The 18,971-nt window shown below is 51.2% G+C and overlaps 1 protein-coding gene across 4 annotated transcripts in view; it reads left to right on the forward strand.

Moving 5' to 3' along the window:
- The first annotated feature begins 1,356 nt into the window (after positions 1-1,356).
- The window catches only part of DNAH10 (dynein axonemal heavy chain 10), a 135,404-nt gene continuing 117,789 nt past the window's right edge, over positions 1,357-18,971 (forward strand). For all 4 annotated transcript variants that reach the window (XM_059139680.1, XM_059139679.1, XM_059139678.1 and 1 more), the window contains exons 1-8: positions 1,357-1,617; positions 3,822-3,932; positions 6,997-7,058; positions 8,356-8,464; positions 10,482-10,597; positions 12,152-12,362; positions 16,958-17,115; positions 17,745-17,975. In XM_059139680.1, coding sequence (XP_058995663.1) covers positions 1,404-1,617; positions 3,822-3,932; positions 6,997-7,058; positions 8,356-8,464; positions 10,482-10,597; positions 12,152-12,362; positions 16,958-17,115; positions 17,745-17,975 — 1,212 coding nt within the window. In that variant the 5' untranslated portion in view covers positions 1,357-1,403. The remainder of the gene's footprint in view (positions 1,618-3,821; positions 3,933-6,996; positions 7,059-8,355; positions 8,465-10,481; positions 10,598-12,151; positions 12,363-16,957; positions 17,116-17,744; positions 17,976-18,971) is intronic.

An 18,971-nucleotide genomic window follows, 5' to 3' on the forward strand; every position in this document is an offset into this window, starting at 1 on the left:
AACAGAATTTGATTTCATCCTGCGAGGGTAAGGAATGTCCCCATGGTGACATAGTTGTGATCAGTTAAGTAACCCAAAGCGTGTTCTGATGATCACGGTGAGCTTTCCATTCATTGCAGATCGGACTTTGAAAAGATTCACCTTTTACCGAATGCTGTTCTGTCCTTGGTTTCAGGGTGGGTATTTTATAAAAACATTCTGTTCTCAGTTTTCAGCCTGCTGTAGCTTAATAAGCCATAGAATATAGCGTAGGTAACTTTTATGATATTTATGAGTTAAATATTCAGACATTTTAGGGCCTAATTCATTTTGGAAAACAAAACTTCTGTAACTGGTCTGCAGTCTGCATTTAGAAACAGTAATTTCTTCATTAAAATGTTAAAGCCAAATTTGCTTGCATGCCATCTGGTTCATCTCCAGTAAGGTTATTAAGAAACCTTAATTCAGGATGATGAAAGTAAGGCAGTTCCAATTAATAGTTTTCCAACAGCCAGGTCATTGATGCTGAGCTTTGGTTTAGAATTGTAAGAAAGACTTCAAACATTCCACTTGTTCCTTGATGGGAAAATCCAACAGGAAGGCTAAGTTCTTAGGGTCAGCCTTGTCATAAAGAGACTCAACTGTTGGGGGTGGGGGTGGGTAGTGGATCACAGTCACTAAGTGAAAACTCCACAAATGCATGAAAGGACAATTTTGCATCTTTCTATCAGTATTGAACTTCCTTTTACTAATGAAAAATAAATATATTTTTAAAAACATGGGTGTTTTGCTTCTTTATATCTGGGCTTGGCTGGAGAGTCAGAGTGCTTGGCCCCTCTCCTGATCCCAAATGCCAGAAGTCAGTTGCCCCTTCTTGGGTCTCCCTCTTCTCCAATACCATGTGCTGCAGGAAGGAACCTGTCCCTTCTTGAACTCTTGGAGAAGTATTTGCCCTTCTGAGGCCCTTTGATCCACAGTGGCTGGCGGCTTGGACTGTCAGCCTCGCCTCTGACTCTGCCCCTGCCCCCTCCGAGACAGGGTCGCCTTCACCTTGCGCCCCGCCCGCCCCGTCACCTGGCTGGCCTCGGCCGGCTTAGGGGCACCATGGGCGGGACGCTCCCCGGCGGAGGTCCGCAGTCGGCTGTCCGGTTGCCCCGGCGGCTCCCGGCCGGCCTCGTCTCGGCGCGTCCCGGGAGCGAGTGTGCCGCCGCGCTGCTCCGCTCGGTTCGGACGGGGCTGGGCGCCACCCTCCGGGCTCCGGGTCCGCGCCGCTGCGAGCGCGGGGGCGGAGGCGGGCGCGCCCCGGGGCGGTGCCGACCCGCGCCCGGTGGCCGTTGCCCGGGCGCCCGTTGCCAGGGGCGTCGTTGCCACGGACGCCGCCCGGCGCTGGGCTCCTGGGGCGCCGTCGGGCCCTGCGCGGCGCCATGGACGACCTGCGGGTGCTGTGGATGCGCGACCGCATCTACACGGCCTTCGGCCTCACAGACCCCAAGCTCTTCGAGGAGCTGCTGAACCGCAACGACGGCGAGGTGGAGGACCTCATCCTGCACTTCCTCAACCAGACCAGCGACGAGGAGGGCGCCTTGCCGCTCTTCTTCTACCGCAAGGTGGTGCCCGAAGAGGTGGAGGTGGAGATCGGTGAGCCTCCCCGACGCCGCCGGACTTCCCGCCGCTCGCCGGCCGCTTTCCGAGCCGCGGGCGCGGACACCTGCTTGGCCCAGTGTCCCCGGCTGGATGGCCCCGTTCTAGGCAGAAGCAGATCTCAGACCCCGGGTTCAATCCTGGGCCCTCGGACGGGTGCTCGGAAGTCTGCCTTGGACTGGGACCTGTTTCTGCGCTGTCTCTGACTCGCTTCCCCATTCTGTCCCTCCTCTCCTGGCTCTTCTGCCACCGTCGCCCCGTGGCGAGGATGCCATCGCACCCCGCGCCGAGCATCCTGTCCCTAGAGACTCACAGCTGCCCATCCTGGAGGCCCAGGAACGGCGTTGGGTTCTGGATGGAGGCGGGGAGGGGGCCCTCCCCCGCCCCCAGCTCCGTGGCTCCCATGGTCACTCTCTGCTTATTAAGACACCTGGGCAGTTTCGTTGGCTCCTTTATGGGGCTCTGGCCCGTCCACAGGACCTGGATCGCACCACTGCCGGCCCCTTCATCCCTCCTTTCTTTCTCACTCTGTCCCTGCCCCAAGCAAGACTTCTCTCGGCTCCCAGTTACACATCAGAGGAATGGCGACAAGTAGCTGCTGGTGCGGGTGGTGGCAGGGAAGAGGGGTGTCTGCAGCTCACAGCGCTAGCCCAAGGCACTGTTCTAATAGGCCTGCGTTTCTAGAAATAACAAAATGGAATCAGGCTGTCTATGTCACGAAAGGACTCACTTAAATTTTAAAAAATGACACTGATTATTACTGAAGGGCATCCTCTCAAGGATTCACATGACATAGAATTATATAAAGTAAGGACTGAAAAGGCAAACCCTCACTATCCCTCAAGTCCCACTCCCGGTCCTGTAGGTAAGCGCTACAGTTAGTCGTGTGTCCTGCCAGATCCTTCCCGGAACCAATCAATCAACCAATCATCTGTATCTTCTCTATATAATAATACATAATTTCTAAAATCAATCATACTATATATATTATTTTGTGACATGTCTCCCTCAAATACATCTTGAGAATTTTTCATATCAATACCTATCGATCTATCTACCTTTAATAGGTTTTAAGTACATTGATATACCATATTTTATTTATCCATTCCATAAATATTTTATTTATTTATCCATTCCATAAATAAAATATTTACCTTTCCGTAGTATTTTTTTTTTCCCCACAAACAAGGGAACAATACCCATGTACCTTTGCGCCTTGTATATTTCCGTGGGAGAGGTTTAAGAAAGAATTGCGGGTTTCCTAGGTGTGTGCATTTACACAATGGGGGTAGGTTGCCAAACTGGTCTGGAGAAAGGGCCTGCCTGTCCACAGCCAACAGTGGCCAGGTGCCTGTCAGCCGCCAGTCCTGACTGCATTGGAACTGTCAATCTTTTTCATATCTGCCAATCCCATAGATGATGGGGACTGCGCTTGCTTAATCTATAGTACATTTTTGAAAACAATTATTTATTAGACACACACACACACACACACACACACACACCGCAGGGGGGAGGGGCAGAGGGAGAATCGTGAACCAGACTCCCTGCTGAGTGAGGGGCTCCACCTGGCGCTGATCCCAGGACTCTGGTATCATGATCTGAGCCGAAGGCAGATGTTAACCCACGGAGCCACCCAGGTGCCCCCTATATTACATTTTAAATAATAATTAGTGGAGTTGAGCCTTTTTTTTAATGCCCGCTGATTGCTTGGATTTCTGGGGCCTGGTGGAACCACCGGGTCATTCTGCGACCTTGATTTTCATCTCCCGGGGAATTGGCACGGGTCTTCCTTTGGTGCCACTTAGACGTGTCTGGGGTAACTGGGACATTTCGATGTGACTGCGTTGGCTCGGAAAGCGGCGCCAGTCCGGGAGGGCAGGGAAGGAGGAGCCAGGAGGCAGAAGGTTCCAGACGGGCAGGCGGCAGGTGTAACAACGCCGGGAGCTCGCACCCGAGGCCTCTTAACACGAGAGGAGCGGGTCTCCCTGCGCCCGCCAGTAGCTTAGGGTGCGCGGCAGGGTCGCCGGGGGTCCGCGCACCGGCCGAGCTGCACCCAAGGGTGGAAGGGGTCGGGGCTCCCCGTCCTCGCCCTGACCTTCCCCCGGGACTGTCGCAGGCGCGGGGCTCGGGGGAGCAGTGGCCTCCGGTGTCTCGTGGGGTGGGACAGCCACGTGTAACTCCTTTCTTCCATGCTGGAGGCGGTCAAGAGGGCGACGTGGTGCCTGCGGCGACGGTGACCGAGGCGTCCGAGGCGACGGAGGAGGAAGGCGAGGAGGAAGAAGAGGACGCTCAGAAAGTCGAGGCAGGGGGTGAGTCAGGCGAGGAAGGGGGTCGGGGGCGCGGTGCGGGGCGCGGAGCGGGGTGCTGGCTGGGGGGGGCGCGGGACCCGCGCCCTGGGGGCCGCCCTCTGCCCTGCGGCCTCCGTGGGTGGTGCAGGGGTGGGCAGCTTTTTTCCTTTCCCCTTCCTTTCCGTTGTTACGTGATTTCAGTTTATTTCTGGGACCTTTCTACTATTATCTAACTGAGCTTTCTTTTTGCCTCTCATTCCTGAAATTATTTTACCTTTTTTTTGGGGGGGGGGCGGCAGTTGCATGTATTATTTAAAAATTGTATTAAGTTTTTAAACTTAATTTCAGTGTAGTTAACTTTCTATGAGCGTCAGGTGCACGGAATCGTGCTTCAGCGCCGCGGTCCACCCTGGTGCTCCTCAGGGCGCGTCACCTTCCTCTGCGCACCTGCCTCCCCTCTGAGAACCATCGCTGTGTGCTCTGCAGTTAAGGGTCTGTTTCTTGGTTTGTCTCTTTTCCCCTTCGTTCCTTTTTGTTTCTTAAATGCCACATACGAATGAAATCATTGGATACTGGTCTTCCCCGACTGACTGATCTCACTGAACAGTCTACTCTCTGGCTCTCTTCGTGTTGTGGCCCATGGCAAGCTCTGGTTCTTTTCTAGGGCCGAGTGATACTCCACTGTGTAGAGAAACAGCATCTTTATCCATTCATCTGTCCATCGACACTCGGGCTGCTTCCATCATTTAGTTACTGTAGATAAAGCTGCTGTAAACACAGGGGTGCATTTATCCTTTTGAATTAGTGTTCTTGTACTCTTTGGGTAAATACCCAGTAGTGCCATTGCTGGGTTGTAGGGTAGTTTTTTTTTCCCCAATTTAAAATCAATTACCATATAGTGTATTATTCATTTCAGAGGTCCAGACCTGTGATGCATCAGTCTTATGCATAGCACCCAAGGGCTCAAAGCATCCTGTGCCCTCCATAAGGTCTATCACCTGGTGACTCCCATACCCCTCCCCCAGCAACCCTGTTTGTTTCCTAGAGTTAAGAGTCTCTTGTGGTTTCTCTCTTTCTCTGATTTGTTTTTATCTTTTTTTTTTTTTTTTAAGATTTTATTTATTTGACAGAACACAAGTAGGTAGAGAGATAGGCAGAAAGAGGGGAAGCGGGCTCCCTGCTGAGCAGAGAGCACGATGTAGGGCTCGATCCCAGGACCCTGGGATCATGACCTGAGCCGAAGGCAGAGGCTTTAACCCACTGAGCCACCCAGGGGCCCCTTATTTTACCTTTTTGAGGCGCCTCCATACTGTCCCCCAGAGTGGCTACGCCGGCTTCTCCTACTCCACTTCTCCTCCACACCTGTTGTGCTTTGTGTCTGTAACGGAGGCCATTGGAGGCCATTCCGTTGGGTCGGAGGCGGTCTCTCACTGTGGCTGTGATGAGCATTTCTCCCGATGCTGAGCATCTTTTCACCGGTCTTTTCGCCCTTTGTATGGGGTGGGGGAAGGGTTGAGGTTCTTAGGGGTGCCTTGGGCCCTCACGGGGCATTTGGTGATCTCTGGAGACATTTTGGTGGTCACCACTGGAGGGTGGGTGCTGGTGGCATCTGGAGGGTAGAGGCCAGGCATGATGTCAAACGGCCTAAAAGGCCCAGCATAAGGCCTGCAACAAAGAATAATTCAGCCTCAAAGGCCAGCAGGGCAGAGGTTGAGAAAACCGTGCTCCAGACCCTGCACGTTCCCAGTAGGGCTGAGCAGCCCTTGGGCCACACTTACCCCGGGAGTCACCAGAGGTTGTAGGCAGACACCTCACTTTCCCAAGATCGTGAATATTTGAAGATGGGAGGGAGAAGGGGTGTTTTGGCAACGTGCTCTCTCTCTGCGAGTCCTCTTCTTCGCAGAAGCCCTCCCTTTTAACCACAGTCTCGTCCCGTCTGTGGGGCAGATTGCAGGGAGAGGGCTGTGAGGGCGGAAACACAGGCTGCTGTGCCCGTTCACGCTCAGGGAGGCGAGGTCGGATCTTGAGGAGACAGACGGCGGGGATGAGGGTCGCAGCCCTACTCCCTGCGAGGCTCCAAGAAGCCTGGCCAGTCCGTCTCTGGGCAGGAAAGCCCAGAGGAAGGTCAGGGAGGTCTTCTCGACAAAGCAGATTAACGTTACTCCCAAGTGGAGACTTAAGTGCATTTTGTCTCTTTTTCTGATAAAATATACAGAACCTAAAACTTAACCATGAAAACTTCAGCGGCATTCAGTTGGTGCGTTTGTAAGTGTGTTTTTGGCTGCAGGCCGTTACTGGTGCTCGAACAACGTCGATACGGCTGCCTATGGACTGTCTCCTCCCCTGGTCCCTGGGCCGGGCACTGAGCCACACCGCCATCGAATCCTCCAGAATCTGACCACTCAATGTTATTGCCCCCGTTTTACGGATGAGAAACCCGAGAGCAGACCAGTAGACCCCACACACTTATTTGATTCCAGAGCCACCCTGGTGTCACATCGCGACTTCTGCAGTAAGAGCCGAACCATACCGGGGACCTCTCTCCCTTCTCTGTGATCGCTGGATGCGTCGGTCACTCCCAGGGCTGTGACCGATGGGCTCTGAGGTTTCTAGATCTGTATCGGTAACAGGAGACTGGGGAGATACACATTCATTTTGTTTAGATTACTTCTCTTTTCATACCCCACTAATTTCGAGTTTCACAGAGAAAATAGAATAAATGCTAATATGTGAGCTGTCCTCCTCTTCCTAATAATAATAAAACTCCCTGATAAGTGAAAATCTCCGAGAAGTCACCCATTGCACATGGTAGCTGGAATGTACAGGTACACACACACACACACACACACACACACACACATTATTTCTGGCTGAGAACCCACCCATCAGAAACACAAAGAACTTTCATCATTATAACGCACATCAAAGCTCTGATAGGATTCATTTGTAAAAAACGTATGTGTAGCTCTTTGGTAACACGTCCGTGGAATGAGCTATGCTGTTGCACAAGAGGCAGGTATGGTCTGATGGCAGGAACTCTGCTTGTCTGATTATTTCTGTTTGCACACTGAATAATGTTTTGCAGCTATACCCGGCCTAGAGAACGAAGACGTGGACAAAGAGATTTTAGAAGACCTCCCCGTCAAGGTACGTCTGGCTCCTTCTCCTCCCTGGTGGGGTAACGGGAACTCCCCCACTTTGAGTCTGCATGACTGGTCGTTCATACGGGGAACATTTCTGGAGTAGAGACGGTAGAATCCTGTGCTCACGTCCCTGTAGCTACCCGCAGATTAAATGATTCACTAGAATGAGTCCCAGGACGCAGAAAAATGCTTATACATGCGATTGTAAGTTATTTCAGCGAGAGCGTGCAGAGTAGAATCAACAAAGAAAAAGGAATGTGGGGCAGAGCCCAGAAGAAAAAGGGGCCCGAGCTCCCGGGAGGGTGGCCTGGACGGGCTGCGTCTCCCAGCAAGGATGTGTGAGAACATGTAGGCCATCAGGGCAGCTCACCCGAGCCTTGTTGTCCGGAGTTTCTACTAGGCATCCGCCCCGTGGTGTGGAGGATCCATCACTAGCCTGCAGGAGGTCGGGCTGATCTAATGGGATGAGGGCCCCCGGCAAACAGGAACGGGCATTCGCCACCCATTATGCAGCTAGTAAAAACTACCTGGCATGACCCAGAGCCCCAGGCACACAAACACATGGCTATCAGGTGGGCTGTTCCAAAACCAGAGATGATCACCAAGGAGCTGGCGAAGGACCCGCTTGAAAACCTTGGGAACATGCAGAGTTTGGGCAACCCAGGGCTGCAGAGTTAACTGTTTACTTCAGACTCCAGCGGTGGAGCTTAAAGCCAGGACGTGAACATCTGGCCTGCTCTGTGCCCCACAAAATTCCTCTGATGTGCTCCACGCACGTACCCCGCGCCCCGGAAACCACATTCTAGCCTGGTTGTTGCAATTTCTAGCTTTGGGGAGCTCTGTCTGGACTTCTCCCAGGTCAAGTGTGGCTGCGTCGGTCAGTTACTAGAAGAGTCAGGCTGAGCGCTGAAATCTGGGTGTGCTGTCACGTGCGTGTGCGTGTGGCTCGCTCTTGCCCGTTTTCAGCCGGGCAGCTCAGGAGGTGCAGAGAGGAAGGCTCCGGTGTGCCTGGACGCTGGCTCGTCTCGATGAGCTGGTGTCAATCATTCTTTTTTTTTTTTTTTTTTTTTTAAAGATTTTATTTATTTATTTGACAGAGATCACAAGTAGGCAGAGAGGCAGGCAGAGAGAGAGAGAGAGGGAAGCAGGCTCCCTGCTGAGCAGAGAGCCCGATGCGGGACTCGATCCCAGGACCCTGAGATCATGACCCGAGCCGAAGGCAATGGCTTAACCCACTGAGCCACCCAGGCGTATCCCTGGTGTCCATCATTTTGATGCTCCTTTTGTCCCCTGCGTTTCAGAAAACCATTAAGCACACTGTGAATAAGACCTACCTCCATGTGCTGTGTACTCCTGTTCCCGAGGAGTTCCTGGACCAGAATGTGGTGTATTTTCTCAGAAATACGAAAGGTATATTTCTGGCTTGTGTGGGTAGGTATGCACCCGGGTGTGTGTCTGTGAGATTCTTAATTTTTACACTTTCTTGAGACTACGACTCTTTCCTTTCTGGACAGCCAGTCCTCATTACTCGTGGGTTCCATATTTGTGAATTCAGCTCCTTGCTCACACTTTTTTATAACTCCCAAATCAATCCTTGTGGTGCCTTGGGGTCACTGATGGATGTGCACAGCATGGGGAAACATTTGACTTTATTTTATTTTTAAGTAATCTCTATACCCAATGTGGGGCTTGAACTCATGACCCCGAGATCAAACCTTGCATGTTCTACCAACGGAGCCAGCCAGGTGTCCCTTAAGGGGGAAATGTTGGAGTCCCTGAATATGTGTGTTCTTGGCTGCGAGTGGACACGGGGACACATTTGAACTCTTGCAACAACCATCTTCATTGTGACTGCTTTAGTGCCATGGTTTTCACATTTTTTGGTGGTGCTTGTTGGTGATTTCATGGTTTCAGACGGCATCAAGCACAGTCCTGAAGTGCCACCCGGTGTTCCCGAGCCCGAGAAGGCTATGACGTTTCTTGTGGCGGACACAGGTGTATCAGAGACGCTTAGTTCAGGCATGAGTTAGTGTTGGCTGAGTTCACCGTGAACAGATCAGCCGTGCACGTTAAGTTGTCTGCAAACAGAAACACAAGTAGAGCCTGGTTTACAGTGTTGACGGCTGCAGAACTCGAATCCCTGCGGGTCCTGCGGGAGCCGTGGCTCGGTATTCGTGGATTCCTTGTTCGAGGGGACGTCGGGGAACAGAACTACCGTGACTAATGAGAACTGGCTGTGTAAATGTAGTCTTAGTTCTGCTGTGACAATTAAAGGGAGAGGGATGCCAAATGAGGGGACCCTGAGTTGTAGGATGAGCTCTGGGGCTTTCTCCGTGTGGCTGTGTGATTGAAGACCGAGCAGTGGCTTGGAAGCCAGGTTCATCCCATGGGGTCCTTTTGGGGTGGGATGTTTCCACCGTGCATTCCTACATGGGTGTTTCTAGTGACCCTCCTCCCCCCACCCCGCCCCCAATCCAGGGGTAGTCACTCTCCTGTCTCCTCTGACCCCCTGGCCCTTCCTCCTGCCTTATTTAATTTGGGCTGACTCTCTCCACTCTTCCCGCCTGGGTTTTCCCCATTTCTTCCGCCTTTGCCTCCCCATGCGGGCTGTGCATAGCTACGTTTTAGGATTCACCGTAAATTCCGGGACGAACATTTATGTGGCTTTCTTTTTTCTCGTTTGAACTTGGATGGTGTTCTGGGTGCACAGGCTATGAGCTGGGCAGCCACGGGGACCCCCTCGGGCTTTATTACTGCTTGTTCTGGTCATCTCTGTGTCTCTACGGTCCGCTTTCACTGAGATCAGGCTCTTTCTTTCACATTCTGGGTTCTTCTGTGCCTTTCCTTCCAGTTTACTTGACTAAAGAAGAGTTTGATGTACAGAACTACACACTGTGGGTCCGAAGCCAGTGAAAGGACTGCCTTGGTTATGCTTGTCCTGTATGTATGCTTTGTTTCCCAACGAGGTTGAGGAAAGAGCCCAAGGGACCTTCAGTAGGTCTCTCCTGCTCAGTGGTGCTTGGTCCGGCAGAGTAAAGACAAGCGAAATAAAACCTGGCAGAAGGGTTGGCTGTCACCAAATCTGTCTTTAAAAATGCCCGTCACTCAGAAGGGACTCTGACCAGGTGCGGTGTTGCTGGGAATGAGGACCCAGGCAAAGCAAGGAGCCCAGCCAGTATTTCTAGAAAACACGACTATGTCTCTCCGCTGGTCTGGGTAGTTCCCCGGGGCTGCCAGCACGTCAGGCTTACCTCAGTGTCTCACGGGCCGAGGGACTCGTCCGTCAGGACATCAGCAACATGTTGAGTCTGTTTCTGGAGTGTTTCTGGGTGGCTGCTCGGGAAGAAGGAGTCGAGTCTCCGACATTTGGGAGTGTTACCTGCCTGCCACGTGCCCACGCGACTCAGACTCGCATCTGTTCCCACAGAGATGATCTCCGAGGCGACGGACATGAAGGAAGCCATGGAGATCATGCCCGAGACGCTGGAGTACGGGGTCATCAGTGCCAACGTGCTCCTTTTTCTGAAGAATGTCGTATGTCAGGTAACTGTGCACGAGGAAGGGATCTCGGCATTTTGTAAGGTTCAGGCCCTCTGGTTCGTTTATGCCACACGTAAAGTTCAGGAGCCCTTCCGTCCCAGGGCCGTCGGGGGCCCCAGCGGTAGAGCAGCAAGCAGCACGGACTAGATCTCGGTGCTCTAGGAGCGGATACTGGGGGAAAGACTCAAAACTGATTCCTAAGCTGGAAAGTATCACGTGGTGACAAGTAGCAGGAGTTCAGTAGACCCTAGTACTGTGAGAGACATGGACTCTGTGTGCGCACACGTGTGTTTGTGTGTGCAGGGATGGCCTCATGCATGGAGGCGGTGAGGTCTGATAGTGAAAAAAACCCTCATGAATAGACTAAGTCTTTAATAAGTTCCTAGGGAAGTGTAACAGGGTGGGCCTCAGGGGGGCCAGGAAAGGCCCTTCTGAGGTTGTGGCATTGAATTGAGACCTGAATTAGGTGAAGGTGTCAGACATGGTGGGGGGGGAGGACTTCCTGGGCAGAGAAGGTAGCATGTGCAAAGGTCCTGAGGCAGGAGCAGACCTAGCCTGGTGCAGGAATAGAAGGAGGGCCGTCCGGCTGGAGGGGAGTGGGGAAGGTTGGAAAGGCAGGTAGTTGTTCAGCAGGGGAATAACATGATCGGGTTTGCATCGTTCCTCTGGCTGTTGTGTGAAACTTGTGGGAGCGGGGGGCAGGGGCAAAAGCTGAAGGGAAGATTAGACCAGTCGGAGGCCTGTGGAGGAGGATGGTTGTCTAGACAGGAGTTCAATCAGGGGAGGGGGTGGGAGGCAGGCAGTGTCCGGATGTTTTACTGCGGAGAGGACGCGTTGAACGTCACTGTGAGGGTGTGGTCTGCAGAATCAAGACGAGAAACCGCACGTTCTGGGCTCTTCAGTCATTGGGAAGTAGGCGTACGAGGTCTTAGACCATGAATCCAGGTTTCAGAAGAAAAGGTCTAGCTCAACCAACCAACCCACGGGCATTTTTTTCATCATTTTTACGTGGGTGAAGCTTTGACTTCATAAATGCATGTTGCTGTCCTCAGCTGAATGTCCAAAGGACTGTGTCCTCAGACCCTCCCTTATTTTAGATTTTTATTGAAATAAACTCTGTGCCCCACATGGGGCTTGAACTCGCAACCCCGAGATCAAGAGTCGCACACTCTCTCCACAACAGCGTCCGCCAGCCACGCACCCCCCTCCCCTTCTCTATTGTAACCTCCGGTGAACCAGCCTGGGGCCGAGCGGACTGGCTGACCCTGGTTTTGTCTCTTGTTTGTGCCCTGGTTTGCGTCCAGCCATCTTGCTGCGGCCTGTGCAGCCAGAGGAATGCAGGATTTTCTTCTGGGTGGTCACCTCGGGCTGGGGTCACATCCTTACCCTGGGATCATTTTAGGTCAAACATCACTTCTCTCTCCCTAGGGTCTGTGCTCTGCGCCGGAGCAGTTTCCACTTTGTAGTTCTGTCTGTGGCTCTTCTGATAGAATGTTCGGCCCCCAGAGGCTGTCCAAGTGCGTGGTCTTGAACCCGACATGGGGTGATTTGTTTCAGGTTTTCATGCCGGCGCTGTCCTTCAATCAACACAAGGACGCCTCCCTGGGACTCACGTCGGCAGAAATCCCGGACTCTATCGAGCACGATGCGGACCTCCCCAGCGTGCCCGGCGAAGCCTATCACAGCATTCAGCTGATACGGGATGAATTTTTAATGAACATCCAGAAATTTGCAGGCAGTATTCAGAGAATAATGCAGCAACTTGAAGGTGAGGCTTCGTTTCACTCGTGTTGAGGGAAGCACGATGGGTTTCCTTAAAGAAGGCAATTTCAGAGTCCAGGAGCCTTTTGTTTTCATTTATAATCCTCCATTCCTCTCTGGTCACCATATAAGCGACCCTGAGCTGAGAGGAAGACCCAGAGAGGAATGACGGAGCCCTGCCCTTAAGGATCTTACAATCTGGGGGCACAAGGGACTATGGCCGAATGAGAATGTGGGAAAGAGATTTGGGCCTTGAGAGGTTTGGAAGAGGGAGACCATGTCAAAGAAGCAGGGAGAAATCCAAGGAGACTTCCTGTAGGAGGCAGCCTTTAACCTCTGAATGGACAGCAAAGCTTTGGTAGGTGGCGTTGGGGAGCCAGGGCATTTCAGGCAGCCAGAAGAGCCTAGACAAGAGAAGCGAGTTGGAAAGCGTGGAGTTTCCATGAACAGGGAAGGGTGGCTGGCTTGTCTTGGCCTACTTAGCTTTGCGTGCAAGGCCAGAAGCTGCTGTTGGATCAGCATGTTGTCCCCTGGGGTGCATGGCACTGTGGGAGTCCCCGAGCCTGGGAGCGTGCGTGGCATGAATGGAGAACAGTGAGGAGGAAAGGCCGGCCGAGCGGGTTACACCGTGGAGGGCCCCCGCCCGCGACAGCCAGCACGCACTGTGAGATGGCATCGTGGTTCCAGGAAAACGAACTGTCCCCCTCTTTGTGGTCACACTGACCATACCTCCACCACCTAGAAATGTTCTCTGCTGGAAACGAGAAACACCCGTAGAGATCCAAACTTTTTTTTTTTTTTTTTTTAAAGATTTTATTTATTTATTTGACAGAGAGAAATCACAAGTAGATGGAGAGGCAGGCAGAGAGAGAGAGAGGGAAGCAGGCTCCCTGCTGAGCAGAGAGCCCGATGCGGGACTCGATCCCAGGACCCTGAGATCATGACCCGAGCCGAAGGCAGCGGCTTAACCCACTGAGCCACCCAGGCGCCCGAGATCCAAACTTTTGATAACATGCTAGGGACCTGTGTTTTTCCGATTCTACTTTAGAACATTATTTTTACCCCCTCCCCCACCCTGCCCCCCAAAGCAACACTTCTCTCTCCGTGTCTGTGTTTCCTTCACTGGGGTTTATAGCCTTCCTTGGCCTGTCTGCCTAACCCTTCTCTCCCTGAGTTCATGTAGACTAGCAGAGATGGGAAAAAATGTTTCCCATTTTGGATATGATTTATGTGTCTTGTTTTTTTCTTTTTTTTTTTTTTTTTAAGGTTTATTTACTTAATTGAGAGAGAGCATGAGCGGGGGGAAGGCCAGACGGGGGAGGGGGACAGAGAGACAATCTCTAGCAGATTCCGTGCTGAGCACGGAGCCCAACACCAGGCTCGATTCCCTGACCCCAAGATCATGACCTAAGCTGAAACCAAGAGTCAGATGCTCAACCGACTGTGCCTCCCAGGCGCCCCGTGTCTTGTTGCTGGTGTCAAAACATAGACGCGTGAACACGTTTTTGTGTTTTAGATAAACCGCTAGAAGGAAATGCACTAAAATGTTATCAGCCACTGTTGCTTACTCTAGGTCATGAGACTAGGATGGTTTTCTTTCTTTTTTCCTGTAAGGAGAATGTATGACTTAGGAAAACCAGAAAAGCAGGTGAATTAATATTCTGTAACCTGGGTCGGCACATTGCGGCCCCTGGGCCACATCTCACCTGCTGCTCATTTTTGTGTGGCCTGTGGGCTAAGAATAATAGTCAGTTTCCAGTGCTTCGATCAGAAATGATTGTATAAGGACCTACATTCTGTCTTCAGCCGTGTCTCTTGGTCTGCAAAGCTAATATTTACTCTCTGGTACTCTTGAAAGAAATTTGTGGGGGCAACTAGGTCAACAGAGCGTGTGACCCTTGATCTCAGGGTTGTGAGTTCGACCCCCTTGCTGGGTGGGGAAATTATCTTAAAAAGTCTTTATTATCTATTTATTTATCGATAGATTGAGAAAGAGAGGCGGGGAGAGTGGAAGCAGGCTTCCCGTGAGAGCGGGGATCCCGATGTGGGACTTGATTCCAGGATGCTGGGATCACGACCTGAGCTGAAGGCAGAGGCTTAACTGACTGAGCCACCCAGGCACCCCCTAAAAAAAATGAAAAAAACTTAAACCAACCCATCCTGTGCCAATCCCTTTTTGTAGTACCATCTCAAGGAAGAAATTTGTTTTTCTTTATGGGACATTTATGAATGGCTTTTTGTAAGTTATTGGCTGTCCGTTGAAAAAGCTCCTTTTTTTTTTTTAACTTCATTTAAAAAATTTTTTTTTAAATTTTATTTATTTGACAGAGATCACAAGTTTGCAGAGAGGCAGGCAGAGAGAGAGGAGGAAGCAGGCTTCCCTCAGAGCAGAGAGCCCAATGCGGGGCTTGATCCCAGGACTCTGGGATCATGACCTGAGCTGAAGGCAGAGGCTTAACCCACTGAGCCACCCAGGCGCCCCATATATGTTGCATTTTTTTTTTTTAAAAGATTTTATTTATTTATTTGACAGAGAACACAAGTAGCAGAGAGGCAGGCAGAGAGAGAGAGAGAGAGAGAGAGAGAGAGAGAGAAGCAGCTCTGCACTGAGCAGAGAGCCCGATGCAGGGCTCGATCCCAGGGTCCTGGGATTATGACCTGGGCCAAAGGCAGAGGCTTTAACCCGCTGAGCCACCCAGGTGCCCCTATGTTGCATTTTCTTAAAGGAACACATAAGGTTTAAAAAAACAATTAAAAGGTATTAACATACGGGGTGTTGAAGAGCTGACTCTGCCTTACTTTCCTTATCAGTGCGTTGTCCCTGCTGGTGACTTCCTTGGTTCTCCAGCTCTTCCTTCCTCCCTCCTTCCTTCCTTTCTTATTTAAAAAAAAAAAAAGACTTTATTTATTTGACAGAGTGGGGTGGAGGGGCAGAGGGAGAAGCAGACTCCCCACTGGGCAGAGAGCCCGGTGCTTGCTCCCAGGACCCAGAGATCATGTCCTGAGCCGAAGGCAGACCCTTCACCGACAGCCCCCCAGGTGTCCGTTTAACTGTCTCTATCAATCACTGTTGCCACATCTGCAAAATATATGCTTGCACTGCTGTTTCTTCTTAATCATAGACATTAATGTTGTTTCCTGGAAGATGATAGGATTTCATCCACACTCTCCAGCCCCACACCACCCTCCCACCGCCCCTGCCCTGCTGCGGCCAGCTCCCATCATGCTTCCATGCTCTTCTTTTCATGATGTCACAAAATGGGTTCTGATGTTACTAGGACAATGGGAAGACCGTTTACTTCAGAGCAGAGTAGGAGCCTTGGGTGAACTTTCCTTCCTTGGACAGTTCCCTTTCCTCTGCCAGCATTCCAAATTGCCATTCTTAAAGTATCTTATAAGAACGTCTTGGACAGGGGCGCCTGGGTGGCTCAGTGGGTTAAGCCTATGCCTTCGACTCAGGTCATGATCTCAGGGTCCTGGATTGAGCCCCGCATCGGGCTCTCTGCTCCGCAGGGAGCCTGCTTCCTCCTCTCTCTCTGCCTGCCTCTCTGCCTACTTGTGATCTCTCTCTCTGTCAAATAAATAAATAAATCAGTCATTAAGCCTCTGCCTTCAGCTCAGGTCATGATCCTGGGGTCCTGGGACCAAATCCCACATCAGGCTCCCTGCTCAGCATTCTGGTCTTATTTGATGGATGCCAGATAGTCTCACCTCCCTGACACTCATAATTGGGATTAAAAACAAACTCTTTGCATTGTCTGTTTCCTCTGAGGTCATTGTTTCTGATTTATCTTGGCCTGTCTATTTCATGTTGGAGGTTTTTCCAAATTTCTGTTGAGCTCTGGGTTGTTTGTCTAATTTTTATTTATTTTTCTAAAAAAAGGTTTTATTTTTTAAAGTGATCTCTGTATCCAAGGTGGGGTTCCAATACACAACCCCGAGATCAAGACCTGCATTTTTCCGACTGAGCTAACCAGGTGGCTTAATTTTTTAAATTGAACTTGTGGGATGTAAGTTCAGGATCTTAAATAACTTGATCTCCGTGACCCATATATTTTTAAAAAGATTTTATTTATTTATTTATTTATTTGACAGAGAGGGATCACAAGTAGGCAAGGAGGCAGGCAGAGAGAGAGAGGGGGAAGCAGGCTCCCCGCTGAGCAGAGAGCCCAATGTGGGGCTTGATCCTAGAAACCTGAGATCATGACCCAAGTCAAAGGCAGAGGCTTAACCCACTGAGCCGCCCAGGTGCCCCTCTGTGACCCATATTAACACTGTTATAATGATCTACTTTTTTAAGTTGCATTCTAAAGATTTTATTTTATTTTATTTTATTTTATTTTTGAGAGAGCGAGAGAGAGCATGAAAGACGGGAGGCCAGAGGGAGATGCAGGCTGTCTGCTGAGCAGGGAGCCCAATGTGGGATCCAATCCCGGGACTCCAGGACCATGACTTGAGCCACCCAGGTGCCCCTAGTTGCATTCTAATAGAAGGGAAAGTCTTACTGGACTGATGTCTGGAGAGAAAACCTTGAATGTTACTGTCTATAATCATCTACCCCCAGATGAGCGGCTAAGCAAGTGACCATTTCTGTTCTGCTAGGTGAGATCAAATTAGAAATGCCGAGCATCAGTGTGGAGAGAGAGGTGTCTGACCTGGCCGCCGACCCGGAAGCTGTGGAAGCCTTAGAGCAGTGCGTGATCAACTGGCTCAACCTGATCTCTGCGGCCGTTGAGGACCAGCTAAAAAAGACTCCCCAGGTAGGTCAGGCGGTCCCTTTGCTCATTCTGGGGAGTCTGGGGATCTGTTTGACCCAGCCTCTGTTTGTACGGTTCTGTGAGCTCCTTAAGGATCAAAGCAAACACAGCCACGATGTTGTTCTTGGGCTTGCTGACGTTTAGCATGCTGCCAGACCACACTCTGGCCTGACGAAGATAATGCCGTGTGTCCGTCACAAGGCTTGGGCGGCCAGAAACAGGAAACGTTACTCCGTTGGCTTCGACTGCCAGAAACTGGAAATGTTACTTGGTTGGCTTCAACAAGAGACCATTTATGGGCTCCCGTAATTGCAAAGTCCAGAGGCAGGGCTGGTTTCAGGTACGGTTTGGTCTGGCTGCGTTTCTCCGGGAATCTCTCTTCTCCGTTCCATCCTCCTCTCAGATTGGTCGCCTTCCTGGTGGCAACTTCTTCCATCCCCATGTCACGTTGCCCAGAGAAAGGCAGTGTTTCTGCTCAGCCTTCCTAGAGAGAGTCCTCCGATCCAGTCTGATCGGTCCATCCTAGGTCAAGTGCATGGGTTGATCCCTATTTGGAGCAGCTGGAGAAGGAAACACGCGCGTGTGTGCTTCATGCCAAGGATGACACTTTGTGTGTTCATGTCATTTCTCAGGGTAACGGTCCCCTGGCCGAAATTGAATTCTGGCGAGAGAGAAATGCTACGCTGAGCGCGCTCCACGAGCAGACGAAGCTTCCAGTAGTCCGGAAGGTCCTGGATGTGATCAAGGAGGCAGATTCCATGCTCGTGGCTAACCTGCAGCCGGTCTTGACCGAGTTATTCAAACTGCACATGGAGGCCTCTGACAACGTGCGGTTTCTGTCCACGGTGGAGCGCCATTTCAAGGTACGCGGGCGGCCCGGCGCTTCGGAAGGTCAGCGATTGAGTTTCCTTTTGTAATTCTGCATTTAAACGACTGCGGCAACACGCATAGGACGGTGCTTGTTTTAACCCCTTGCAAGTGCGTAGCTCACACACGGTGCTGGGCACCCATCATGCTCCATGTAAGCATTTCATCCCGGAACATAAACCCAGAGCTCCTGACCCAACAGTTCCCTCCTCCTGGCATCCCGGTCACTGTGTTCCTACTCTCTGACTTCACCCAGTTTAGGTGTTTTCTGTAAGTGGGATCGTTTGTCTTGTGTGCATAATAGACGACGTCCTTGTGATTTTGACCTGAATTCCCCAGAAACTAATGACATTGAACACCTTGCCATGTGCTTCTGTCTTTGATAAAAATGTCTGCTTTAATCTTTATCCCATTTTTGATGTAGTCTCATGGATTTGATTTAGGAGTTAAATATTTTTTTCTTTCCTTTTTTTTTTTTTTTTTTTGCAAATAAGTTCCTTATCAGATTTATGTTTTGCAGTATCCCCATCTGTGGGCTTTTTCACTTTTTTTTTTTTTCAATCTTTGTTCTTTTTAAAAGATATTTTATTTACTTGAGAGAGAAGGAGAGAGAATGGGAGGGAGAGAGCACAAGCAGGGGGAGCGGCAGAGGGAGAGGGAGCAGCTCAGGCTTCCCGCCGAGCAAAGAGCCCGATGTGGGGCTCAATCCCAGGACCCTGAGATCATGACCCGAGCAGACGCTTCACTGACTCAGCCCCCCAGGCATCCCTCCCCACGGCTTCTTTGCCCACACGGCTGGCGCCAGGGTGCCCCTGGGCTTCTTTCTCTCCACGTGGTACCTCATCCCCCGGGATTTTTCCACAGGGCTTGGGTGTCTCCAGGCCTGGTGGCTTCAGGGTAACCGGGTCTAAGAGACCAGAAGCAGGCCAGCTAAGGGCTGTGTTCAGAAGGGGTACCACATTACCTCTGCCATATTCTGCTGGCTAAAGAAG

This window comes from Mustela lutreola, chromosome 11 (genome assembly GCF_030435805.1).
Source record: "Mustela lutreola isolate mMusLut2 chromosome 11, mMusLut2.pri, whole genome shotgun sequence".
In the NCBI taxonomy this organism is placed as follows: Eukaryota; Metazoa; Chordata; class Mammalia; order Carnivora; family Mustelidae; genus Mustela; species Mustela lutreola.